Source organism: Engraulis encrasicolus, chromosome 23 (genome assembly GCF_034702125.1).
Source record: "Engraulis encrasicolus isolate BLACKSEA-1 chromosome 23, IST_EnEncr_1.0, whole genome shotgun sequence".
Taxonomy (NCBI): domain Eukaryota; kingdom Metazoa; phylum Chordata; class Actinopteri; order Clupeiformes; family Engraulidae; genus Engraulis; species Engraulis encrasicolus.
The window spans coordinates 16776909-16799102 of NC_085879.1; the positions used below are offsets into that span (position 1 = coordinate 16776909).

At 42.2% G+C, this 22194-nt stretch overlaps 5 protein-coding genes and 1 non-coding gene across 6 annotated transcripts; 3 read left to right on the forward strand and 3 right to left on the reverse strand.

The window, feature by feature from the left end:
• Window positions 1-257: 257 nt before the first annotated feature.
• Window positions 258-1705, reverse strand: ndufa1 (NADH:ubiquinone oxidoreductase subunit A1). Its single transcript, XM_063190453.1, has 3 exons — window positions 1475-1705; window positions 506-595; window positions 258-361 (listed from the first exon to the last, which is right to left on the reverse strand). Exons 1-3 carry the CDS (start codon window positions 1574-1576, stop codon window positions 341-343), a joined length of 213 nt encoding a protein of 70 aa, XP_063046523.1. The 5' UTR covers window positions 1577-1705; the 3' UTR covers window positions 258-340.
• A 57-nt stretch (window positions 1706-1762) lies between these two features.
• Window positions 1763-8367, forward strand: upf3b (UPF3B regulator of nonsense mediated mRNA decay). Its single transcript, XM_063190454.1, has 10 exons — window positions 1763-2042; window positions 2375-2481; window positions 2951-3057; window positions 3313-3411; window positions 3973-4086; window positions 4257-4300; window positions 4421-4609; window positions 4802-4986; window positions 6589-6946; window positions 7307-8367. The coding sequence occupies exons 1-10, from the start codon at window positions 1920-1922 to the stop codon at window positions 7436-7438; spliced, it is 1458 nt and encodes a 485-aa protein (XP_063046524.1). The 5' UTR covers window positions 1763-1919; the 3' UTR covers window positions 7439-8367.
• A 1051-nt stretch (window positions 8368-9418) lies between these two features.
• Window positions 9419-11453, forward strand: rpl39 (ribosomal protein L39). Its single transcript, XM_063190367.1, has 3 exons — window positions 9419-9536; window positions 9856-9959; window positions 11236-11453. The coding sequence occupies exons 1-3, from the start codon at window positions 9534-9536 to the stop codon at window positions 11282-11284; spliced, it is 156 nt and encodes a 51-aa protein (XP_063046437.1). The 5' UTR covers window positions 9419-9533; the 3' UTR covers window positions 11285-11453.
• LOC134440712 (small nucleolar RNA SNORA69) lies at window positions 10191-10330 on the forward strand. The gene has a single exon (XR_010033011.1). It is a non-coding gene; the product is annotated as a small nucleolar RNA SNORA69 (small nucleolar RNA).
• Window positions 11454-12423: 970 nt separating the features above from the next.
• sowahd (sosondowah ankyrin repeat domain family d) lies at window positions 12424-14399 on the reverse strand. Its single transcript, XM_063189466.1, has 2 exons — window positions 14189-14399; window positions 12424-13752 (listed from the first exon to the last, which is right to left on the reverse strand). Exon 2 carries the CDS (start codon window positions 13620-13622, stop codon window positions 12510-12512), a length of 1113 nt encoding a protein of 370 aa, XP_063045536.1. The 5' UTR covers window positions 13623-13752; window positions 14189-14399; the 3' UTR covers window positions 12424-12509.
• A 1698-nt stretch (window positions 14400-16097) lies between these two features.
• LOC134440084 (uncharacterized) lies at window positions 16098-17573 on the reverse strand. Its single transcript, XM_063190013.1, has 2 exons — window positions 17342-17573; window positions 16098-17239 (listed from the first exon to the last, which is right to left on the reverse strand). The coding sequence occupies exons 1-2, from the start codon at window positions 17511-17513 to the stop codon at window positions 16509-16511; spliced, it is 903 nt and encodes a 300-aa protein (XP_063046083.1). The 5' UTR covers window positions 17514-17573; the 3' UTR covers window positions 16098-16508.
• Window positions 17574-22194: the final 4621 nt, after the last annotated feature.

Here is a 22194-nt window from a genome sequence, read left to right on the forward strand (position 1 = left end):
TGTATCAGCTTTGTGTTACATACAGGCACATATGCCTAATGGTCACATCACTGAGTGATAGGCTGGTGTGTGCAATGGGTATTATGTATGTATGCAAGGAAATGCACTGTATGTAGATGTCTATCAAGTGCAACAGGGTCTTCTTGTGAGCAAATCATGATGCATCTCTTGGACAATCCATCTACCAAACAGAGCACTTCAGTCAGGCCCACAGTTAAACTTGTACAAAGCAACAAAAAGTATGATAGCGTGGTAGATCGAATATAAATCAACACAGTTTTATTTAACAATTTGACTGAACAATTTTACATCTTCTTGGAAGGGAGGAAGTCCTGGTCCCTCATTTAATGTTTTCAAGACCCTGTATGGGAAGAGTGTAAAAAATCAACATCAGTCATAATCATCACCATCATCCTCATCATCATCATCATTATCATCATCATGCCATGTCTTTAAACAATTCATCAATTTCTTTGCCTGGTGAGATCATATTTGACAGACAAACCTTGGATTCGTAATGTACTCCTGTTCCAGACACCCTCTTGTCTCTCTCCAGCAAGTAGCAGTAGTATGCAGCTCGGGTGACCCTTTTATTCTAATGACAAATGAACACAACAGTCAGCACGTTCAATACGGTTATTAAAAATTATCTCAGGTTGATGATAATCACCGATGCAAAACCAAATGTGAACCCAAACAGAACAGTGGAAGTCTGGCCCACAGTGTGTACAGCCCACATGTGTTAGACTAAATGAATCTTAATTAAACATAAGTAAGTTATGGATAACATTTTAAGACTATCAGCAAGCATGTATTTTAGAAGGGTGTAAAAGTATCTGGGGAAATCGTCTGTTGTGGAAACACAGGGGAGGAAAACACTGTGGTTTCAAACAGGTAAGGGGATTGATACTCCCAACTGAGTTCGCTCCCGGACGTGCGGTCCCAGGTGTTTCTATCACTCCCGGACGTGCGGTCCCACCCGATTATATTTCACGTATTATCATATACTGCCACATACAAGCAATTTAGGGTTAGGTTTAGGGTTAGGTTTAGGGTTAGGGTTAGGGTTAGGGTTAGGTTTAGGGTTAGGGTTAGGGTTAGGTTTAGGGTTAGGGTTAAGGTTAGGGTTAGAAACAAAAAACTAACATCAACAAGATAACTGGCTCCGTCATATGGCGGTGGTACCGATAGTCTGGCTAGTGGGAGCGAGATGAAATGGGAGCGTCCTGAGATGGGAGCGTCAATCTGGGAATCTTCAAACATAATATCTTGACAGCAGCTTTGGGTTTCACAGACCATTTCGTAGTCGCAATTAGTACTACAGCTAAACAGAAATCTGTAAATGTGCACAACTGCCAACAGTCCAAGGTTTCAAGAATATGATCTTTGTGACTGATGTAGACAACGTTAGTAATGCGACTATGGAAACAGTAGCAAACCAAGATACAAGCTAGGCTACATTCGCAGCACTCACCTTGCCACCATTTGTGAATCTGTGAATATATGTTGTAGCGATTCCTGGGATCATCAGACACACAGTCATAATGCCAAACCCTGGTAATATTTCATACCACATGGTGGCAAATTAAGATATAGGCCACCCAAAGAATTGTTCAGTGTTTTGTGTCTGTAAGCTGTGGTCAAGATGTCTCCTTGTCGGTCATCCTGCAACTTCCTCCTATTTTTTCCCCCGATTGCAACATCCTGTTTGTGCTTTGCCCCACTTTGTTAGACAGCGCCATCTGCTGGATGCTGCAGTCATCACCGAGGCTGAACGCGCTTCTGTCAAAATTGCTTCTATCGGAGCTCCGAACACAGCTATCGAACTTGTGTTGTCAAGAAAGTTGAGTGTTGTTTGGTAGCTAACGGCGCTGAACAGCACCTCTTATCCAACAGAACTTGTTGAAATACCGAACTGAATGACGATGAAAGAAGATAAAGAAAATACTCGTCCAAGGGAGAAGAAAGTGGATATGAAATGTGACGATACTGAAAAGCCCGATAAACCATGTAGCAAAGAGAAAAAGGAGGCAATGACCAAGGTATCTTATGATTAGCTATTATGGCTAGTTAGCTCGTCTCATCAAACAACATCAGGAAGGTTTTAGGCGCATTGTGCTTATAAAAGCGTCGTCATCTACTATTACTGTTGATCTACAGAGCCCTGACATTAGCCGATTTTACTTTCTTTGTTCACGTGACTGCAGAAACACTTTGTTTTGGTGAATAAATATAGAACTAGCACTGTAGCTAGTCCTAGCATTTGGTAGGTACTGTATGAATCGGAAGTTAGCTGCAGTTGTTGTTACTTCGGATAGGCTATCTCAGAACGGTATTGTAAACATTGACCTCGGTGTTATTTGTTACTTGAAAGATTGTCATCCGACGTCTACCTCCGAGTTTAACCAAGGAGGAACTGGAAGAACAGCTTCAACCCATGCCAGAAGTTGATTACCTCGAGTTCTTCTCAAACGACACAAGGTAACATAGGTGGTGTCAAACTCAAACCAACAGTGGTGGGTCACAATTACAGTCTGGGACGAAATAGCGTGTTAAACTCACATTCACTGTAAAACAAATGTCTGAGATTGTGCAATTCACACTCATCTCCATCAGGCAGTTCAATTGCGCCTGCACATAGATTATGTAACTTACTTGATGAGTGGGGGATTTACACTACATTACAATTGGTATAATTTCAGTAACGATGTACTTGTATGCTGTTAAATTAGCCTTGGCCCACTCATAATTCCAGTGATGCACTAAAAGTCACTTTACTATAGGCTATCTTAAAGTTGTCCTGTTTGTGGGCTAACTATAATACACATTTAAAATCAGGGCGGGTCAAATACAACCAGGGGCTAGACCCCAGGGCCTGAATTTGAATCCCTGGTTTGAGATGCATGTGCGACTTTGCATTGCTCTGTAATAAAATGTTCTGTCCTTTCAGCCTGTTTCCACACTACTTCTCCAGAGCGTACCTAAATTTCAAGAACCAGGATGACATCGTGCTCTTCAGGGATCGATTTGATGGATATGTATTTATCGACAGCAGAGGTGTGTACATTATTCCTCACTCAAAGTAGGAAGCATTTACATGGCTGCACTGTCCTTTTTTGATGATTTATTTACTAATTCATCCCGAGTTACACATGGACTTAATACAACAGCAATCGTGCAGCAAATGCAATATTTTGCACATCAATGCTGCAATATTTTTGGGCATAAAAACACTGCAATTCTGTACAAGAAAAACCCTAAATAAATGTGTTGATTAACACAACCTCAACTGGTTGAATGTGTATGGCACAGGTCAGGAATACCCAGCCATCGTTGAGTTTGCGCCATTCCAGAAGGTTGCCAAAAGGAGAAGCAAGAAGAAGGATGCCAAAACAGGAACCATTGAAGAAGGTAGCTAATGTAGTAAACCAGACAAACTGGAAGTGGATAGTTTTGCCAGTGCAATGCAACTCTTGGACTTTTGAGAACTTCTTGATGGTCCCATAACACAGCACTCATAACAAAACCAACCCCACTCATCTATAACCCCTTGCACAAACTTTTTCATCATTCCTGCATGCTCTTAGCCTAGAAATCTAGACGCCCCCTAGGCCAGCATGCTCTACCTTTCCACACTTTGTAGACATCAAAGTGTTGTGTATGACTGACATCTAATATTTCTATATTGTCGTCAACACTATACTGTACAAATATTAGATGTCATACACTCTTGTCTTCTGTATTTCCCCATATTTTGCACACATACCGTATTGCTGTCCTCTTTTTAGTCACATGCAGTGAGACTGACACTTGCTGTGTCACTTGCTGTGTCAGTCAGTTTGTTGGTCAGAATCCTGTTTGCTCTCTGGAGAGTTTGCACATAACGGCTCTGTAGACTTTGTTGTTGTAAGTTGCTTTTGGATAAAAGCAGCTTCTAAATGTACGGCATGTGTTGTATGTCCAACATTGCAGACGGTGACTACCGGAAGTTTCTGGAGTTTTACAATGGAGAAAATGATGAGAAGCTGACCTCCACACCAGAGACTCTACTCGAAGAGCTGGAAGCCAAAACAAAAGAGCTTATCTGTAAGGATACTTCTGGATTCTGTGTCTGTGTGTCTGTGATGCTGTCATATCATCTTTGTAGATAGAGTGGAATAAACAAAACATTTTATGGTCATTATAATATGCACAGTACAATGAGATTTAGAAGCAGCTATTTGAGATGATTTTAATGCCTTCTTGTACTTGAACAGCTAAGAAGACCACTCCGCTTTTGGACTTCCTGAAGAATAAACAGGTAAAAGGAAAACATCCTGTTAAATAATCCTGGTTTTTCATTGTTTCTTTGTAAATAAAAAAAGAAATGTATGCGCTACGGTACCTGTAATAAGTTTAAATCACCAATCTCCTGCTACAGAGAATAAGAGAGGAGAAGAAAGAAGAGAGGAAGCGACGGGAGCTGGAGCGGAAACGCTTGAGGGATGAAGAGCGACGCAAGTGGAGAGAGGAGGACAGGCGGAAGAGAAAGGAGGCTGAGAAACTGAAGAAGGCAGAGAAGGCCCTAGAAAAGGAAAAAGAGCAGTCGAAAGATGAACCCAGGATCAAGGTATGCATGGGCCACACCGCGTGTCCTTGGTTGTCACATTTTCCCAGTCATTTCCCGTTTGTAAGGCAAATTGTGTGAAGTTATCTGCCTTAATGCTACTTACAAAAAAGAATGACATGTCTGTATACATTTCTCTCTTACCAACTGTATGTGATCTGAATTGCTTTGTTTTCTGTTTGTTTGTTGTGGTAGCTCCTCAAGAAGCCTGAGAAGGCAGATGAGGGCGATGGAGAGAAGCCCAGAGAAAAGGTGAAGAAGACGGAGCGAGAGCGAGACAGGGAGAGAGAGCCAAAGGCGAAGGAGGAGCGTGGACCCCCAGGCCCCGACCTCAAGAAACGCCAGAATGGAGAAAACCGAGAGGAGCGGACGCCAAGAAAGTAAGCTTTGTCTGAGTACATGGCATGACGTGCAATGTGATTATTATATCCCCGAAACGTGGAGCGTCGGGGATGTAATGGTTTTGCGTGCGCCGCCGCCGCCGCCGCGTAAGGTCTTTCGTGTTAACGCGATAACTTTTGAACGGATGTTTGGATTTGTCCCAGATTTTTTGGGTGAATGCTCTTGGGCAGTTTCATGAACTGATTCGAGTTTGGAGGTCAACACTTTCAAGATGGCTGAATTCAAGATGGCCGAATTTTTGTTTGGCCCATAACTTCTGACTAGGTGGATGGATTTCTCCCAGATTTGGTGTGTTAATGCTCTAGGGTAGGTTCATGAATTTATTCGAGTTTGGAGGCCAACACTTTCAAGATGGCTGAATTCAAGATGGCCGAATTTTTGTTTGGCTCATAACTTCTGACCAGTCGGATGGATTTCTCCCAGATTTGGTGTGTTAATGCTCTAGGGTAGGTTCATGAACTTATTCGAGTTTGGAGGCCAACACTTTCAAGATGGCTGAATTCAAGATGGCCGAATTTTTGTTTGGCTCATAACTTCTGACCAGTCAGATGGATTTGTCCCAGATTTGGTGTGTTAATGCTCTAGGGTAGGTTCATGAACTGATTTGAGTTTGGAGGTCAACAGTTTCAAAATGGCGGAATTTTTATTTGGCCCATAACTTCTGACTGGGTGGATTGATTTGCCCGGTACTACCTTATTTTAACAGTTCACCATTTCAGTGAATCTACCATATTAGGTACAGTGTAACAATATTTAATACCATGTAATACTAGTGTAATACCAGTGTAACAATATGCAATACCAGTTACAGTGTAATAACCAGTGTAACAATATTTAATAACATGTAATACTAGTGTAACATCAGTGTAACAATATGCAATACTATGTAATACCACTTACACAAAAATACATGATGTAATACAAAATTGGTAAATGGTGTTACACTGGTATTACATGGTATTAAATATTGTTACAATGGTTATTATACTGTACCTAATGTGGTATATTCACTGTAATAGTGAACCATTAAAACAGTGTTACCATTTGCCTCATTTTTTGCTTCATTTTCACAATAGTAATTTGGTTTTAAGCCTATGCACGTCATTGATCTATGTATAGATATTAAATATATTTCTTTAATATTTTGTATTTATCATATACGTTTATGAAAAGGTGGACGGGAGTGGTAGGAATGATGGGGGACTGGAAGCGTTGCGTTTCGGGGATATACCTTAAGCAGTCGAAGGCGACTGCACAGGCAGTCTAGTTTTTTGTCAGATTAATGTGAAATTTGTTTTTCTGAATAACGTCTGGAACATGCTTGAGGCAATATATGCATGTGCATACACATTTCATGCATGAACACATTGAAAATAAAGGTGGATTTTTTCCCCAAGTGAACGTTTTCGAGCGGTGTGCTCACTTGGGGAAAAAACGGGAGCAGTGTGCAGACATTCCACCTTTTTATTTTCATAGTATTTCATTTTTTGTCCTGCACCTGCATCTTGGATGTGCGCACCACTACATTTCGTGCATGAACACATTGCCATGAGTATTTATGCGGCCTTTTTTTCTTAAAGGGTAGATGACGAGGGCCGCAAAGACTACAGAGATCGCGACGCGGACCGAGACAGGGACCGAGATCGTGAACGGGACCGCGAACGCGAGCGCCGCCAAAAGGAGAAGGAGCGAATCAGGAGGCAGGACGAGGATCGCAGGCGGAGGAGGGACCACCACGACGGAGAGAACGCCTATAAGAAGCGCGAGGAGGACGGAGGAGGGCGAGAGCGAGAGAAGAGGGAGCGCTGGGAGAAGCGAAGGAACGAGAACAGCGGCGAAGGGTCCAGCCACCAAGAGGCCAGAAACCAGAAACCAGAGAGGCCGCCCAAAGACCACAAGAAGGACGACGCGGCCAGGGAACGGCGCCTCAGGAACAAGGTCATTCATTAGTTTCTTTTTTTATTTTTTATTTCTACAGTTCTACCTTTATTGATAGTGAACACAGACATAGTAAATAAGTGAGAGAGAGATGAGGATTTGTTTTATAAAAAACAACTTTGAGTGTTGTCTACTTTGAGGATGTGTGTGTGCGTGTGCGTGTACATACATACATACAGTGCCTCTAGCACATTTTGCTTGTGCCACTAACCATTTGTAATTTGCACACGTTGCACTTGTACAGTATTGATTTTTACTGAAACAAACAAACAAAGAGAACAGTTGTTGAATTATTGGTATGTGTCTGTGTGTGTGTGTGTGTGTGTGTGTGTGTGTGTGTGTGTGTGTGCATGCTTCCAGGATCGGCCAGCTATCCAGCTCTACCAGCCAGGCGCCAGGAGCCGCCGGCCTGGGCCTTCCGGCGACACTGACGCAGCCAATAAGAAGACGGATGGCGGTGCCCCGACCAATCAAGACAAAGGGGAGGAGTGAAGAATTTTGGATATATGCCACTGACTAGCAGAGCCTGTTGGTTAAACGTGAAAGGCATCCTTTCACTCGGGGTGCCAAGGTTAACGCAGTTTGGATCAGATGTTGGGGTGTTCGTGATGTAGGCTGTGCACCTTAAAAGAAGGGTATGAGGTTGGATGGCAATACCTCGCTTTCCACTTTTTGGAAAGTTGGTGACAGCGGATGAGTGTGGAGGATGGGCCCACATGAGCCTGAGTAAACCAGTCTTGAATTGGTGAAGGGGGCAAAATACCTTAGGCAGAGGCGGGAAATGCAATCCCTTACAACTTGGATATTATCGCAGAATTGGTTTAGGAGAGATGAAAACCAAAGTCATCTGTCAGATCGGAAGTGACCTTAATCGGTATACATTACTCAGCCGTGATCGCTGCACCATCAGCTGTCGTCTTTTCTTACAAAGTATTTCTGTAAGGTTACAACACACGCCCTTCTTTTGCATTGCATACACACAAGGTTGAAACTGTTTCACGGTTTTACTCGAGATTCTCACTGGGAATTGCACTGTGCTGTCCGAATACAACATTTTGTCATTGCCACATTTTCATCAGCTATTAAGATGCCTTTTGTTTTCTGTGTTTGTTTTATGCAAGTCATGTTTGCCATAGTACTTGTACTAAGACCGGTGATGTGCTCTACAAAGCTGAAAGTCAGGCTATGCAGGCTAGGGTCCAACTAAAAGGCATTCCCTAGTTCTGCAGTTAGATACGTCACCTCATCATAAGCCACCCTCCTACCTGTTGTCATAATAAATAATAAACTAGCTATTCATAATTCACACATAGTTGCTACATCAGGCTAAGAGCCTGTTATATTTTAATTTTATGATTGCCACAGAATTGTAAAACACAACTGAATTCAAATTTTATTTTCAAATAAAGCCTATTTCATCATTTTGTTGTGTGGTAATTTGTGTGATTGTTTGACAGGATTTCATTTAGTGTTGGGTTACCTCTATGCATTGTTGTTGTTGTTATTGTTATTATTATTTATGACACAGTAGTAGGCCTAGAGATTGGAGCAAAGCCATTAACACCCAATATATCAGGTTAAGACACACTCTCATGAAACATTTCTGTTCCACAGAATGGGCTCCTCAAAGTGGATTAAAGATAAATACTGTGCTTACAGAAGTTATCTTTATAGGATTGTATAAGGAAAATGGTGTGAGCAAAATTAACATTTACTACACTAATAAAAACTGAGCAAGATTTGAAAAGTTCTAAGATTAAGTTTCACACAATCACAATTAAAGTTTTAATTTAAATTGAATAAAAAAAAACGAAACTTTGGCAGTTCATAGAATGCAGTTGATACAGAATATAGAGCAGGATTGGAATCTTTCATTTGAGGTGCTTCTTCAAATTCTTTCACGGGCCGTTGAAGTACTCCAAGGGCTGTACTATGAACACACAAACCAGGATTCCCTCCTGCACATTAGGCCTATATTGAAGGCAGCCACCTTTAAAAAAGACCCCACCTTCTATAGGTCCCCTGAACATGACATTGCAAATGTCATTTCTAAGATTACTTTACAAAATATTTCGTAGGCCTATTTCATGTGAAGCTGCATAACGTAAACAGCCTTCGAAACATATTCCCCACCCCTGATTTAGGGCCTGTGAGAACTCAAGCCTTGGCCTTGGCTCTTAATGCACAAAACAAGGAAAACCTCCAACAGCATGAGCACTCAAGAGAAGAGTCATGTAGGCTACCTCCTGAATCATCCTGATCAACCCCCCTTTTTGGACACCATAATGTGGACAAAGTAAATCTCCATTCTCCACCATGCAAGTGCCTTTGTTATAGGCTACTTTTCCACATTACATTTTATAAATAAATATGAGATGCTTATAACTATAACTGCCAGAGAAGCATTGCCAAACTGCATATGAAATCTAAATAAGATGGTCTTGTGCCCCCACTGGGTGTCGCTGTCTGTTTATGAAGCAAGCGAAATAAGCGCCCCGCCCCAAAATGCGGATATTGAAGAGCGCAATTTCCCATGGTTCTCTCTCTTCATCCTCCGCCATTGTGGTGACAACAGTGGCGTCCCGAGATGGTAAGCTACAATCTTTTAACATCTTCCTATATGGACAATATTTGTGATGAGAAATGTTCAAGACAGAATCACGTCTTTGCTGTGTTTTAGAAAATGTGAATATTGCTGTGGTGGAATTAGTAGAACTTATATATTTAGGGTGCTAGCCTTTTGGTTAGTTAGCATGGCTGCTTCCTGCGTATGTTATAGGGGCTTAGAGCAAGCTAGTTTCTAACATGCTTGTTCCAATGCGATTAATGGCTCTTTCAACTTTCTCGCTGTGGATTTCTACATTGTGTCTGAGATTTGAGCTAATGCATTGTGCCCTGTTCCTCTACAGTCGTCCCACAAAACCTACAGGATCAAGCGCTTCCTCGCTAAGAAGCAGAAGCAGAACAGGCCAATCCCTCAGTGGATCAGAATGAAGACCGGCAACAAGATCAGGTAAGCTGGCTGGTTGTTTGACTGCTGTCCCTGGCGTTTTCAAATAGCCTAGTGAAACCCATGCATTACGGCAGTATGAGTTGTGTAGTCCTCCCGTGTCACCGAACACCTCGTGTGTTTACATCTATTTGTGCAGAGTATGTCTTCTAAAGCTAAGTAGGGACACTTCAGGCTAGCACATGTGTCTTGGTGGCATCATGATGTGCATTTAAGTAACATCCTAACGTGTTTAAAGCAGGTCGCAATTACAGTGCTTCATTGATCCCGTGGGAGTACTGCCATTATCCTGCTGAGAGAAAAGTTCACATTGCTTTGGAGTTACTTATCCTGGTCAATGCATTTGACGGGGATGCTCTGAAGTACTGACACTTAACTTGATGTGTGCCTTCCTCTGTATACTGAGTAAAGTCGGGTCTTCTCTGATATAGCTGACTAAGAGTATCGGAAGTGTTAGCTTGTCAAGCTGCACTATGTTGTGTATGTGAAGCACAATGTTTAGATGAGGCTTTCTGCTGGGTTTAATGGGTTAAGTCACTAGATTGGGCGCTGTATGTGAACTTCTGTTCCTTACATCGGAGGACTATGAAGTTAGTGTCTTTGATTTGGTGTTGCACAAGTTTCTGTTGCCCCCTTTCTTTATACATCAGTGCCTAGCAACTTGCCCCCAGATATTACATCTCTGGATCATGCAGCATTTGGCAATCATGTTGCACACCTTCTTTAGTCTGATAGATTGGGCCCTGTTGTCAATCTTGTTGGTGTTTGTCTGTTATTGCCTTAACTTGCGGGTGCAAGTATTGTACTGGGTTGACATCCAGAATGAGATGCTTGATTGTGTGGCACTCGGTTTGTGGGTTGGCAATCTGAGTCTTTGGTTGCTCAGGTCTGGAGTGTGGTGTAAATCATGCTTGTGTGGATTGCTCGAGTTGCATGATGACAAGTACACTTTTTTTGTATTCAAAGTTATTTAGAACAGGGGACATAAACACCACTTCCATGACTAGACAGTTTGAAGCATGCGGCATTAAAACTATTACAATTTTCAAGCAGAGCCTCTTGATTATTAAAATGGTTATGACCACGTCCTTTGTTCTTGAGACACTAATGAAATCGTTCCTGATAGTGCATGATGCACGCACCTAACCAGCAACATACACAATCATGAACGAGCCCAATGTCTTTGCAGTGGATATGATGTGGCTAAGTTATGGGTTTTTTGTCTGCATCAAAACACTTCACATGTTCACCAAGACCTTTTTTTGTGATTGCTTGACAGGTACAACTCCAAGAGGAGACACTGGAGGAGGACAAAGCTGGGCCTGTAAGCCTGAGGCCTGTGACACCCTTGGCATCTCCAGAACTCCGGGCAGAACCACCACCACCAACTCCTCAAAGTCTGGAGGAAAAATCCTGGCATTTTGGAACAGCGGTCTCTTTGTACAGAAATTGGGTTTATGATGACACAATAAACCGTTTGTTTAAAACACCAGAAAATTATGCTCTCTGTACCTCTTTGTTTGATGCTGCTGTTTGCAACAAACATGAAGTACCCAATCATAGAATTGTATGTCATGGTTTTATATTTAGGAATATTAATACACATCTGCTACAAGTGGTATGAGCGTGTGAATCTCTGCACTTAAGAACGAACTCAGTAAGTTGCATTTTGCACATGAACTCTAAAGCTCATTTGACTGTTAGGTGTCTGCAGACTCACCAACTGTGCAGATCTGTTTGAAAGTTCATGAGCGGAATCTGACTACAGTCTCGTAGAAGCCTGGTTTCTCGGTTAAGACTGGAATTCAAGTGACTGATCTGGAATCTTTACCAGGCCCAGGCTGAGATGAGAGAAAATGTACACTATCATGGTTGCTGCTTTTTTTTGTCAACTGCTGCAATAGAGGGTTAACTAGAACATGCTTTTCTTGTAAAGGCAGTTTTCTACAGCGTCAGATTTTAACAGCATGTTTACAAAGCATTTGCACCATGCCCTACCAATCCTGTTTTGATTAATTGCATATGAGGGAGAACAGCATGACTCAAAGCGCCTCTGGTATTCCATCATTCTATACAGTGCTAGTCTGCACTCTCACTAACCCTGTTTACACCCACCTCCATTTACAAATCTCTTCCTCAGCATTTTCACTGGGGCTAATGGGCCTTGAGTGCCACGCAAATGCATTGCAGGTGTGCTGTACTCCCTAACCCTTCTAGACCCATGACTGTGCAGCAGGTCGTGTCTTGGTTTGGCTAATCTAACAGAACCCATGTTATGCATGTGACTTGTCAAGGTTTTTTGATCAACTGGCACTCGCACTGGAACAACAGGCCTAATGGACTCGAGGTTTTCTCTGAATAGTAGGCTATAGTTAGTTTAATACCTAACCTTCCTTAAAAGTAACCGAAGATACACACCCAAACATTTGACTTCAAAGCGTCTACTGGACGCACTTAAGTTTCACTTTTAATATTACAAAATACTGTAGACTTGGCAGGATTCCCACACCACAATCATTTCAGGCTGTCCATGCAAGGTGACAATGTTAGTCCTTACTCATGAAAGTAACGTTGAACTGTGAAAAACAACTTTTTGAAAGATCCAAAGCGTCCTGAGCTGTCATTGCGCCTGTCAAACGCATCCTTCGGTTCTTCCTCTGGAATGTTGGACTGAGGGGTCACCGGCGCTTCTGCGCTCGAGCTGTTATTGTTCACATTCTGCGCCCCAACACTCGCATGCTCATCGTCCCAAGCTCCTAGGAGCTCCTTCATCTCTAGCGGGGCGTTGCTCTTCAGATATTGCCACGCTCGCCTTCCACTGTAGTCCATAATATCTGTTTTGGCGCTGAAGGCTCCAACCAAAAGTTTCACCACCATGAACTGACTGTGCATGGTCGCCACGTGAAGGGGTGTCAGACCGCCGCTTCCCCTCAAGTTCACATCTACACGACACCCTTCCTTTTCAGCGTATTTCAACAATTTGATGAGTGTCTCATCCTTCCCATACTTGGCCAACCAATGGAGAGCCGTGTAGCCACTGACAAAGTCTTTTCTGGTCAACAGGCTCATATCCGAAGAGAGATAAGTTAATATTGTCTCATAATTTCCATCAACGACTGACAACATCCAGGCGTGCTCCATAGGATCAAGAGCCCAGTATGAAGTGTAGCTGGTATCCTCCACCGAGCAAGGATCATTCTCCTCCGTGCCTCCCGATGACGCATAGGAATTTTTTGAAGGCAGCAGAATACTCCCAAAACCGCTATTGCGGCCGTTATGTAGAAACAATTCCTTCAGGTACTTCTTGCGCATGGCAGGTGTGAGGCTGCCCTTGTCCGATATCTCCGCTGATAAGGAGTGCGAGACGTTCCCTCCTTGCTCGCATACCTCCTGCTGCCTCTGAAGTCTGGATCTGCGCGTAGAGGAGACGCTCGGGGCTGCGGGGAGTGGTCGCGCACCCATGCGCTCCAAGCTTGGAAGAAGTTGGCTGCGCGCCTTTACGCTGGAGGAGGAGGAGGACAACGAGGAGGTGGTACCGTTCATTCCATCCCCTTCGGAGTGTTTACTGACAGGGGGTGATGCTGACCCTCCCTTTGGAGCGCACAAATGGGTCCCTGAGCTGATAACGTCTTGAAGCTCCGAGACGCTTTTGCTGCTGTCACACATTTTCTTGTTGGCTACTGTCTTCCGGTATTGTTCCAATGTCTTGTTCCAGTGTCCAGTGTCTTGAAAGCGAAACTTGAGTATCTGACAGCAATGTGTCTGTTTGATTATGGTTTTTTCCTCCAGATTGCTACTGTTAAAACAAACAGCATTGAAATGGCGTCATTAAAAATGAAAAAATGTTTGAAGTTTTCACAAGTAGGCCTATGTTTACAGGGTCTGAATAAATTGGACACATCTCTGCGCGTAAATATGCCATCGTTTTACAAAACCAAACTCCGAGTTTGACGGCACAGCTTATTTTCCACTACAAGATAAAGGCTACGTTCTTATGAGATGCCTATACATTCTTATATGTAGCATTTCTATAAATCTATCTTAATAGTTCCTGTTTCTTAAGTCCCTTGACTTCTGTCGATGAAGGTTCCTCTTTTTTAGGCGTGAAAGTGTTATAACGTCTTTAGGAATTATATGGTATCCCATTTCAAAGGCGCTCTCTAAACTCCCTAGGCAACATAATTTCTATTTACACAGGTTACATGCAGCAGGTAGAATGGTAGGATACTCACCGGCTACGTCATGGACACAGTAACCTGTAGCTTGTAAACAGCTTGACTTTATATTTTCGAACTCTTCACGGCAGGGACGGCGTGAAAATCCATATCCATTGCCACCTCTTTTCCCCGTTTAATAGTTTTTCTTCATTTCAAACGTCACCGAAGTCTCTAATGACAACTTTAGCCAAAGTTTTGCTGAGCTCTCTCACTTCACTTCCCCCTGTGTGTGTTCCCTCCCCTTGAGTCCACTCGAGTTACTTGATCCAAAGTTCAACTCCTCTGAAGTTGACTCAATAGTGCCATCATGGCATGTTTTTATTACCATGAGGAAAAATGCAAGTAGGCTTACATGAAATGCGTTATTACTCCTTATTAGATTATACACATATTATTACTTTTTTTTGTTAAATAGATCTTTAATTTAGGCAAAGGTTTCCATGTGTATGCCCATCCAAAAATGGCATGTTTAGGTAAACTGTGCCCCTGATTTTTTTCTCTCTTTTTTTGTGAGCTTGTGGTTTTTGCTGCCCTGTGTGTAAATGCCTGTGTGTGGTCTAAAGCTTGACCCCTCTACTCAGCCCCTTCTTAACAGCTGACCTAACAAAGCCTGAACATTTTCTTTCCAGTTAAGTCCTGTGTAGGCTATATACTGTACTTAAAAAAAAAAAAAAGGGTGTATACTATGAGGGCATATTTGATTTTGACCTAAAACTGTGGTTGTACGGTACAGGATATGACAGTATACCAATGTTTCCTGTTTTGTTTATATAAAAACAAGTTCATCTGCATATCATAGGCATGTTTGCCTTCACACGGTGTGCAATGTTCCCAGTTGGAGAAAAGGGGGCAGGTTTCATCTCATTTCTTTGTCTTTCTTCAGTAATGTGCCATCTGAAAAGATCTTTTCCATTTAGTCATCGGAATGGAAGTAGTATCACAAGTATTATTATTAAGTGTTTGTGTGTTCATGGTAGAGAGAACAGGCATCAGGGCTGCTTTGTATCATACACAGGTCTTTGGCCAGGCTCTGGAAGAAGTCCTCTGAAAAGCAACCCACTTTATACATCAGCTTCCCATCAGTGGCGGGACAACTGCACACCCTGGGGCAAACCACTGATAGGGCCCCTCATATAGCCTGCCAAAGTCATAATCAGGCCCCCACCACCACCAATAGGGGAGGGCCCTGGGCCCAGATGCAAATCCCCTGCTTGGCCCACCTATAGCTCCGCCCCTGCTTCCCATCGGCTTCAGATATAGCAAAAAAAAAAAAATGTTTCTTATGCTGCAATAATTATGCGAGATGCTTATAGCAGAGTGTGTGTGGTGTGGTGCAAGGGTTTCTTGGTAGGACATAGTGTCTCAGGAGGGGGGCAGCAGTTACATTTTGGCAACAGCTGATCTACTTAAGCAACGTATCTTTGGGAAGTAAGCGTCCTTGGGATGCGTCCTTGTAAGAAAGATGCACTGTTTTTGGGTAATAGTGATACTTCTCTTACCTGCTCTAAAGGCTAGCACCTCCACAATGTCTTAAGCACGTCAATAAAATGGCTTTAGGCATAAATGTTTTTTGACAATTTTGACTACTGCTGTGCATCACCTTGTGTTGTATTTTTTTCACACATGCAAACTTTGTTACAGGTCCTACATTGCTGCAATGGATTTTGGATTGTAAGAGTACAGTAGCGTGACATCAGTCTGTTACTGGGGGGTTTGGGAGTTGGGTGTTTTGTTGCTTGATGCTGATTAGTTAACTTTTCTACTGCACTCAAAAAAAAAAAAAATTACAAACTAGAAATGCACTCAGAAAGTGCAGACCTCAGCCAAGGAAATTATTTGATAGAACATTTTACTATGTTATACCCTAATTTCTTTCAACTCTTTCTGCTTTGAATTTGTGGAGTTATAAACTGGAATATCAACATTCGCCCTATCCCACAATGGTGTAGAGCCTTTAAAAAAAAAAATCCTGGATCCGCATTGTGATCTGGATCACCACCAAAATTAAATCACTTGTTCCTTTTGTCATTTCCAACAACTTTTTGAGTTATTCTGCTGACAGACAGATGGACAAACAGATAAGCCAATAGAAAAACCAATGAGACCGAAAACACAACCTCCTTGACGGAGGTTTGAAAAAAAAAAAAAAAGAAGAAGAAGAAAAAAAAGCCTTGTATACATTTCACATTCCCACTATTGAAAGAGAAACGGAAAAGAGGGTTTTTTTACATACAGAAATATTTATTTTAATGATAATAATAATGATGATATTTTTAGTATTAATAAATGTTAATTTTAGCACTAGGTAAACTGTATTCGATATGTATGAATAAAGTCATTTCTCTAGATGACTCTCAGGGAAGCCCATCTCATTGGCCAAGTCCAAGATGCCAGGAATGGCCTCCAGTTTCTCAATGGCGTCATCAGGAAGAACCAGGCGTCCTGTGAAATCATCCAGAGTCTCCATCTCCTCATCCCAGCTCCCGCCTTGCTTGCTCTCTGCCTTCCTCTGGAGCTCTGCAGAGTGGGCTGACTGCCTCACCATCTCAGCCTTGAACCTCAGCTGTCTGTACTTAGCGAGCATTTCGCCGTGGAGCTCGATCATCTTCAGGTGGTCCTCTCTGCTGTATTGAGAGCCAGAGGCCTGATGGGAGTGAGTTGGAGCTCCACCAATGGCCCCAGTGGAGAAGCTCACAGGAGCTGCAGATGTTGAGGAAATCGGGTTGATCCCTGGAGCCATTACTCCTCCTTGGGTTTTGCCGCAAGGCATCTGGGCTGCCTTGACTGCCATGTTGTTCTGCTGACCATGAAGAACCTCAGCATGCAGACTGACATTCGCCACAAACTTGAGGGGTCCAAGCTCCTTCAGCCAAGCAGCTCTGTCATCAGATGACGGGGTGGTAATGACCTTGATGCAATCCACACTATGAGGAGATGGCATAGGAGTTGGCCACAAGTTGCCCACCAACCTCAGGGTCTGAGGAGCTGAGGTTGGCACGTTGGTCACACCACTGTACTGCTCCTGAGACACAGCTGGGCCCTTTTGGTACTCCTTCCAATACTTACCTACAAATATAAAGTGTAATTTTATTATAATTATATCATGTAACATTTTTGTCAAAATTATAACATCAATAGCATTTTAGATTATGAAGATTATGTTCTTACTGGAAGAGAACCGTGTGGACCGCACATATTGGTATGGATGCTCAGACTGGGGCCTCCAGCGAGATGTGTCCACTTCTCTTGCAGAGTTGGACAGGACTCGCTCAGAACGAGTCTGGTGGTCAGTCCCAATCCATGGCTCTCTCTGGTGGGAAGTTCTTGGACAGAATGCCATAGAAAATGTCTTGAAATTGCTTTGAGATTGCAGAGGTTTATCACAAGTGACTTGCCTTCAGCTTGCTCTTGTCAGAAGTGAGTAGGTTTTACCAACATTCTAGTTTGAACATTCTAGTTTGCCAAAATTCTAAAGCCAGTGTTCTAATGAAAACATTTTGGTTGCTTAGTAATTATGATGTCACTGAGAATGTTCATTGCACTCTCCAAAGAGATGTATTGAACTGACTAAATTGAACTAATAATCTTAAATAATCCAAGTAAAGTAAATAGCATTTGAAGTTAACTGGCCATTGGATAATTTAAGGCTTTTTATTAACAAAAATAGGCCTATTAATGAACTCTGAATGAATATCGTCTTTCTCTCTTAACAAACAAGCAAATTAACAAAAAAATAATAAACTAACTAGAAATGGAATGCACTCAGAGAGAGTGCAGACCTTCGCCAAGGAAGCTGTTTGATAGAACATTTGACTATGTTACACCCTATTCTTATTAAGTCTTTCTGCCTTCTTTTTGTGGGGTTAGAAACTGGAATGTCAATTTTTGCCCTGTCCCGCAATTCAATTTGCGGTCACTAGACGCGTCTAGATTTCTAGATGATCGTGATCCAGATCACCACCAAAATGTAATCACTTGTCCCTTTGGTTATTTCCAACAACTCAAAAAAGTTTAATCCAAATCTGTTCATAAGTTTTTGAGTTCTCCTGCTGACAAAGAAACAGACAGACAGACAGACAAACAAATGCAACCAAAAACATAACCTCCTTGGCGGAGGTAAAAAGAGAAAAAGACTGTTACTGCTTGATATGTGTAACCCTGTGATTCTCAAACTGTGAGTCATGACCCATTGGTGAGCCTTGAAAGTATTCTAAGCTTTGAAATAAAAAAAATAGTTGCCATTTCCTTCGAGCAGCCCTATGTTAGTTTCTTTGGCTCTTACAGCACTGTACAGCAGCTAAATCTCCTTCTGAGAATGAGATGTCTCCACCGCCTCCGGCTACGCTGTGACTTTAAACCCAACTTAACCCACCTCATCATATGCGGCTTTAACATGGGGTATTTGGCACATTTGCACATACAGTATATCCCACTGTTATCCTGAGATCTCAGCTAAAAGTTATGCAAGCAGAGTTGTGGCCGGCATTTAATAGTACAGGCAAAATTGTACCAGTGCCTGGTCTATAGCAAGGGCAAAAGGGCAGGTTTTTGGTGGCAAAGTTGTGTTGGGATTGAAAAGATCTGGTCCAATGAATTGCAATAATATTGCTGCAGTGTGATTATTGGGGCAATGCTATGCCTCCAACATTTTCACATATACCTTGCCGTTAGCTCGAGATTTTTGCTGATCTTTGCACAGTCTACAACTAGAGGTTATGCAAGCACAGAGTAGTGTTGGCAGGCCTTTAATAGTAGAGGCAAACCTGTCTCTGTGCCTTGTCCATAACATGCCATTAGTTGCAGATTTTTGGGGTACATTTGTGTTGGAATTGAAAGTAGCCTGCAACCCTAAACATGTCCAGTGAATAACAACAATATTGCTTCTGTGTTATTATAAGGGATATGCTAAGCCTTCAACTTTATGACAACAGTTTGGGGAAATTGTTTTATTCCAGCATGGATGTGCCCAGGCCTGGACTGATCATCTGGCATACAGGGCATTTCCTGGTGGGCAAACAGCCACCAGAGACTGTTTCTGTTGGGTTTGTTTGTATTTCCTTAGAGACTGGTCCACAAATTTGAAGAGGCCGTACAAAAATGGCACAGCCTTTTTTTGTCCCCATTCTCAGCCCTGGATGTGCCCAACTAAGCAAGGCAAGGAATATAAAGGCTGCGTCATAGCTGTGGGTTTGATGTGGAAAAACATGACTGAAAAACCTCAAAGTCCTAACCCTAACCCCATCAAGCACCTTTGGGATACTAGACTGCTGAACACAGATTCCGAGCCAAGCTAAACCAAAAGCTCTCCCACAATGAATGGGCACAAATTCCAAAAAGACATTCAAAAAATCTTGCGGGAAGTCCTTCCACTTGAAGTGAAGCTCCATAGCTCATTAATATTGCATATAAATACCTACCTTGTGTATTTAACATGTAGTAATGCAAGCCAGCCCACATCCCACTATATAAGACTGAGCTTTCGGTTTTATCCAAAACAACTTAAAGTTATTTAGGTACAGGGTTTTGGTTTCAGCCCCTGGAATAATAGTAAGGACACTTCAGCCATGGGTCCAAGAGAGCACCCACATGCACCTTACTTGTATGAGATTCAAACAGCCTTACCATCACATGGGATTCAAACTTACAACCTTACCATCACAAGATCAACCAAAGATTCTCTATATTGCATTACATTACATTACACTTAGCTGACAATTTTATCCCCAGCAACTTACAGTTATTTACAAGTTATTGGATACAGTCCCATGAGGCGGTATGAGGTTTGGTGCTTTGCCCAAGGGTATCTCAACCATAGCATACCAATATGGTAACTGAATATGGATAAAAAACACCAATGCAAATAATGGGATCAATTCTGGTCTCCTTAATGGCAATGACTTTTAATTTTTTTCCCATTTAACTTCATTCTGAACCCTGTCTAGTCACCTGAAGGGGCATTGCAGTTGATGGGTATAGCCTATAACCTTACGCCAGATTGATTCTAGAAGAAACCTATGAACTGCTTCTTCCTTATTAATAGTCTACAACGTAAACGTCAACTACGTAACCATTAGGCCACAGATGTAATAGTGTGAACTGGCCACAGTAGAAAATAATGTTGGCCTAATATATTTATTTGTAATTGTACCAAGTACAACAGAATTGAACAGTCTTTTTTTAGGTGAAGCAATAAATAATTCAGAAAAAATCCCCCCCCCCTCTCTCTCTCTCACACACACACACACACACACACACACACACACACACACACACACACACACACACACACACACACACACACACACACACACACACACACACACACACGCGTGCGCGCTGTAAGAATGTAGGTGTTCGGCAAGGTGGATGGAAGTTGACGCAGAGACAGAGTTTGGTCAAATGTTCAAGAGTTTACTGAGTCACCCAAATCAAATACAGTACAAGACAGTATTTGGAGAAGGCGCGTTCTGGCTCTCCGATTGTCTGCAAGCTGGTTTTAAGGAAAATGTCCCCCTACTTCTAATTGGTTATTCCTAAGTGTCCCCTTGTTTATGATTGGTTCTCTTTAACCTGTCCTTCAGCCCTATCTTGTGGTCACCTAACCTTACTTGACAGTTTTGCGAAATATGATCTGGAGTGTGGTCAGGATGTATTGTGGTTATTCAGGCCCAGACATCTGCTGGTACCAAGCTGTGTTTAGGGAACTTACTACATGATGTCTGGTATCGGTCTAAGATGATCTATTAGTTGCTCAACTGTTCTGTATTTTAGCTGTACCCTGCAGTGCCCTCTGCATAACCTTCTGTATTTTAGCTGTATCCTGCAGTTCCTTCTGCATGACCTTGTTTGACCTGCAGTTCCCTCTACATAACCTTGTTTGACCTTTTTTCTGTTAGTGTATGCCCTATGCCAAAGCTTACATGTTATCTGCCTATATTTCTATTATATTTCTATTATTCCTACAAGGCCCACTTGGAATTCCTTCAAGGCTCACCAATGGGCCATGGCCCACAGTTTGAGAATCTCTAGGTTACACATATCAAGCAAGCATTAACAGTCTTTTCTCTTTTTACCTCTGTCAAGGAGGTTATGTTTTCGGCTGCGTTGGTTTGACTGTTTTGTCTGTCTGTCTGTTTTGTTCACACACCTTTGTATGTATCCCAACTACACACATCCACACACCTAAGTATGCAGCCTACTTCTCAAGCCTCACACACCACCCACACTCCTCACAGCCATATACTAAATGGATAGGCCACAATAGTCCAACAGGCAGCATCATCAGTTCTCTTTCAAACTTACACACACACTGCCCCCTTGGGGAACTTGTTGGGCTGCACCCTTGGACAGGGCATAAATGCAAGTTTGCACTGTGTGCACTGTGTGCTGTGTCACAATAGGGAAGGAAAGGATAGGCACGGCCATTTTCTAGGGTAAAAAACAACTTTGTGTGTGAATTAACAAACTATCAATTTTGAGTAGAACAACAGCACATGCACTCTCATTGTTCAAAGTTATCAATTTGTCTATACCACCATGTTTCCAGATGCATTTGTGCAATGACGATGCCTTGTGGGCCAAAATGCGTCTGCTGACATGGTGGTATAAATAAATACATACGTTTGATCATTGAGAGTAGGGATGCAAACGATTAATCGATCAATGCGTTAATCGATTAAAAACATTAATCGCAATTAATCGACAAATGCAATGACAAGAGACCCAGGTGAAATGGCCATGTGAAGAGTGTGTGTGAAGAGGGGTGTGAATAGTGGGAATATTTAAATCACCTTTGGATCAAAGAATTGACATAGAATTAATTTAAATGTGGTATTTTATCTCAATTCTTAATTACATTTTTTTAGATTTTTTTAGTTTTGTTTTGAGAAACATTGAGATTTCGGAGGGAAAACGCAGCGTATTAATTAATCGTAAGTCGATCGACAAGGCTATCAACTAATGATTAATGAATTAATCGTTAATTTGCATCCCTAATTGAGAGTGCGTTTATTCCTACCTTG

Bases quoted from the DNA above. Each gene is read 5' to 3' on its own strand.
- upf3b (XM_063190454.1), top strand. From the start codon at position 1,920: ATGACGATGAAAGAAGATAAAGAAAATACTCGTCCAAGGGAGAAGAAA. The intron at 3,058-3,312 runs GTGTGTACATTA...TGTATGGCACAG, and splicing joins TGTATTTATCGACAGCAGAG to GTCAGGAATACCCAGCCATC. The intron at 6,947-7,306 runs GTCATTCATTAG...GCATGCTTCCAG, and splicing joins AACGGCGCCTCAGGAACAAG to GATCGGCCAGCTATCCAGCT.
- rpl39 (XM_063190367.1), top strand. The intron at 9,960-11,235 runs GTAAGCTGGCTG...ATTGCTTGACAG, and splicing joins AAGACCGGCAACAAGATCAG to GTACAACTCCAAGAGGAGAC.
- sowahd (XM_063189466.1), bottom strand. From the start codon at position 13,622: ATGTGTGACAGCAGCAAAAGCGTCTCGGAGCTTCAAGACGTTATCAGC.
- LOC134440084 (XM_063190013.1), bottom strand. From the start codon at position 17,513: ATGGCATTCTGTCCAAGAACTTCCCACCAGAGAGAGCCATGGATTGGG. The intron at 17,240-17,341 runs GTAAGAACATAA...TTATATTTGTAG, and splicing joins GTCCACACGGTTCTCTTCCA to GTAAGTATTGGAAGGAGTAC.
- ndufa1 (XM_063190453.1), bottom strand. From the start codon at position 1,576: ATGTGGTATGAAATATTACCAGGGTTTGGCATTATGACTGTGTGTCTG. The intron at 596-1,474 runs GTGAGTGCTGCG...ATTTGTCATTAG, and splicing joins GATTCACAAATGGTGGCAAG to AATAAAAGGGTCACCCGAGC. The intron at 362-505 runs GTTTGTCTGTCA...CTTCCCATACAG, and splicing joins GAGTACATTACGAATCCAAG to GGTCTTGAAAACATTAAATG.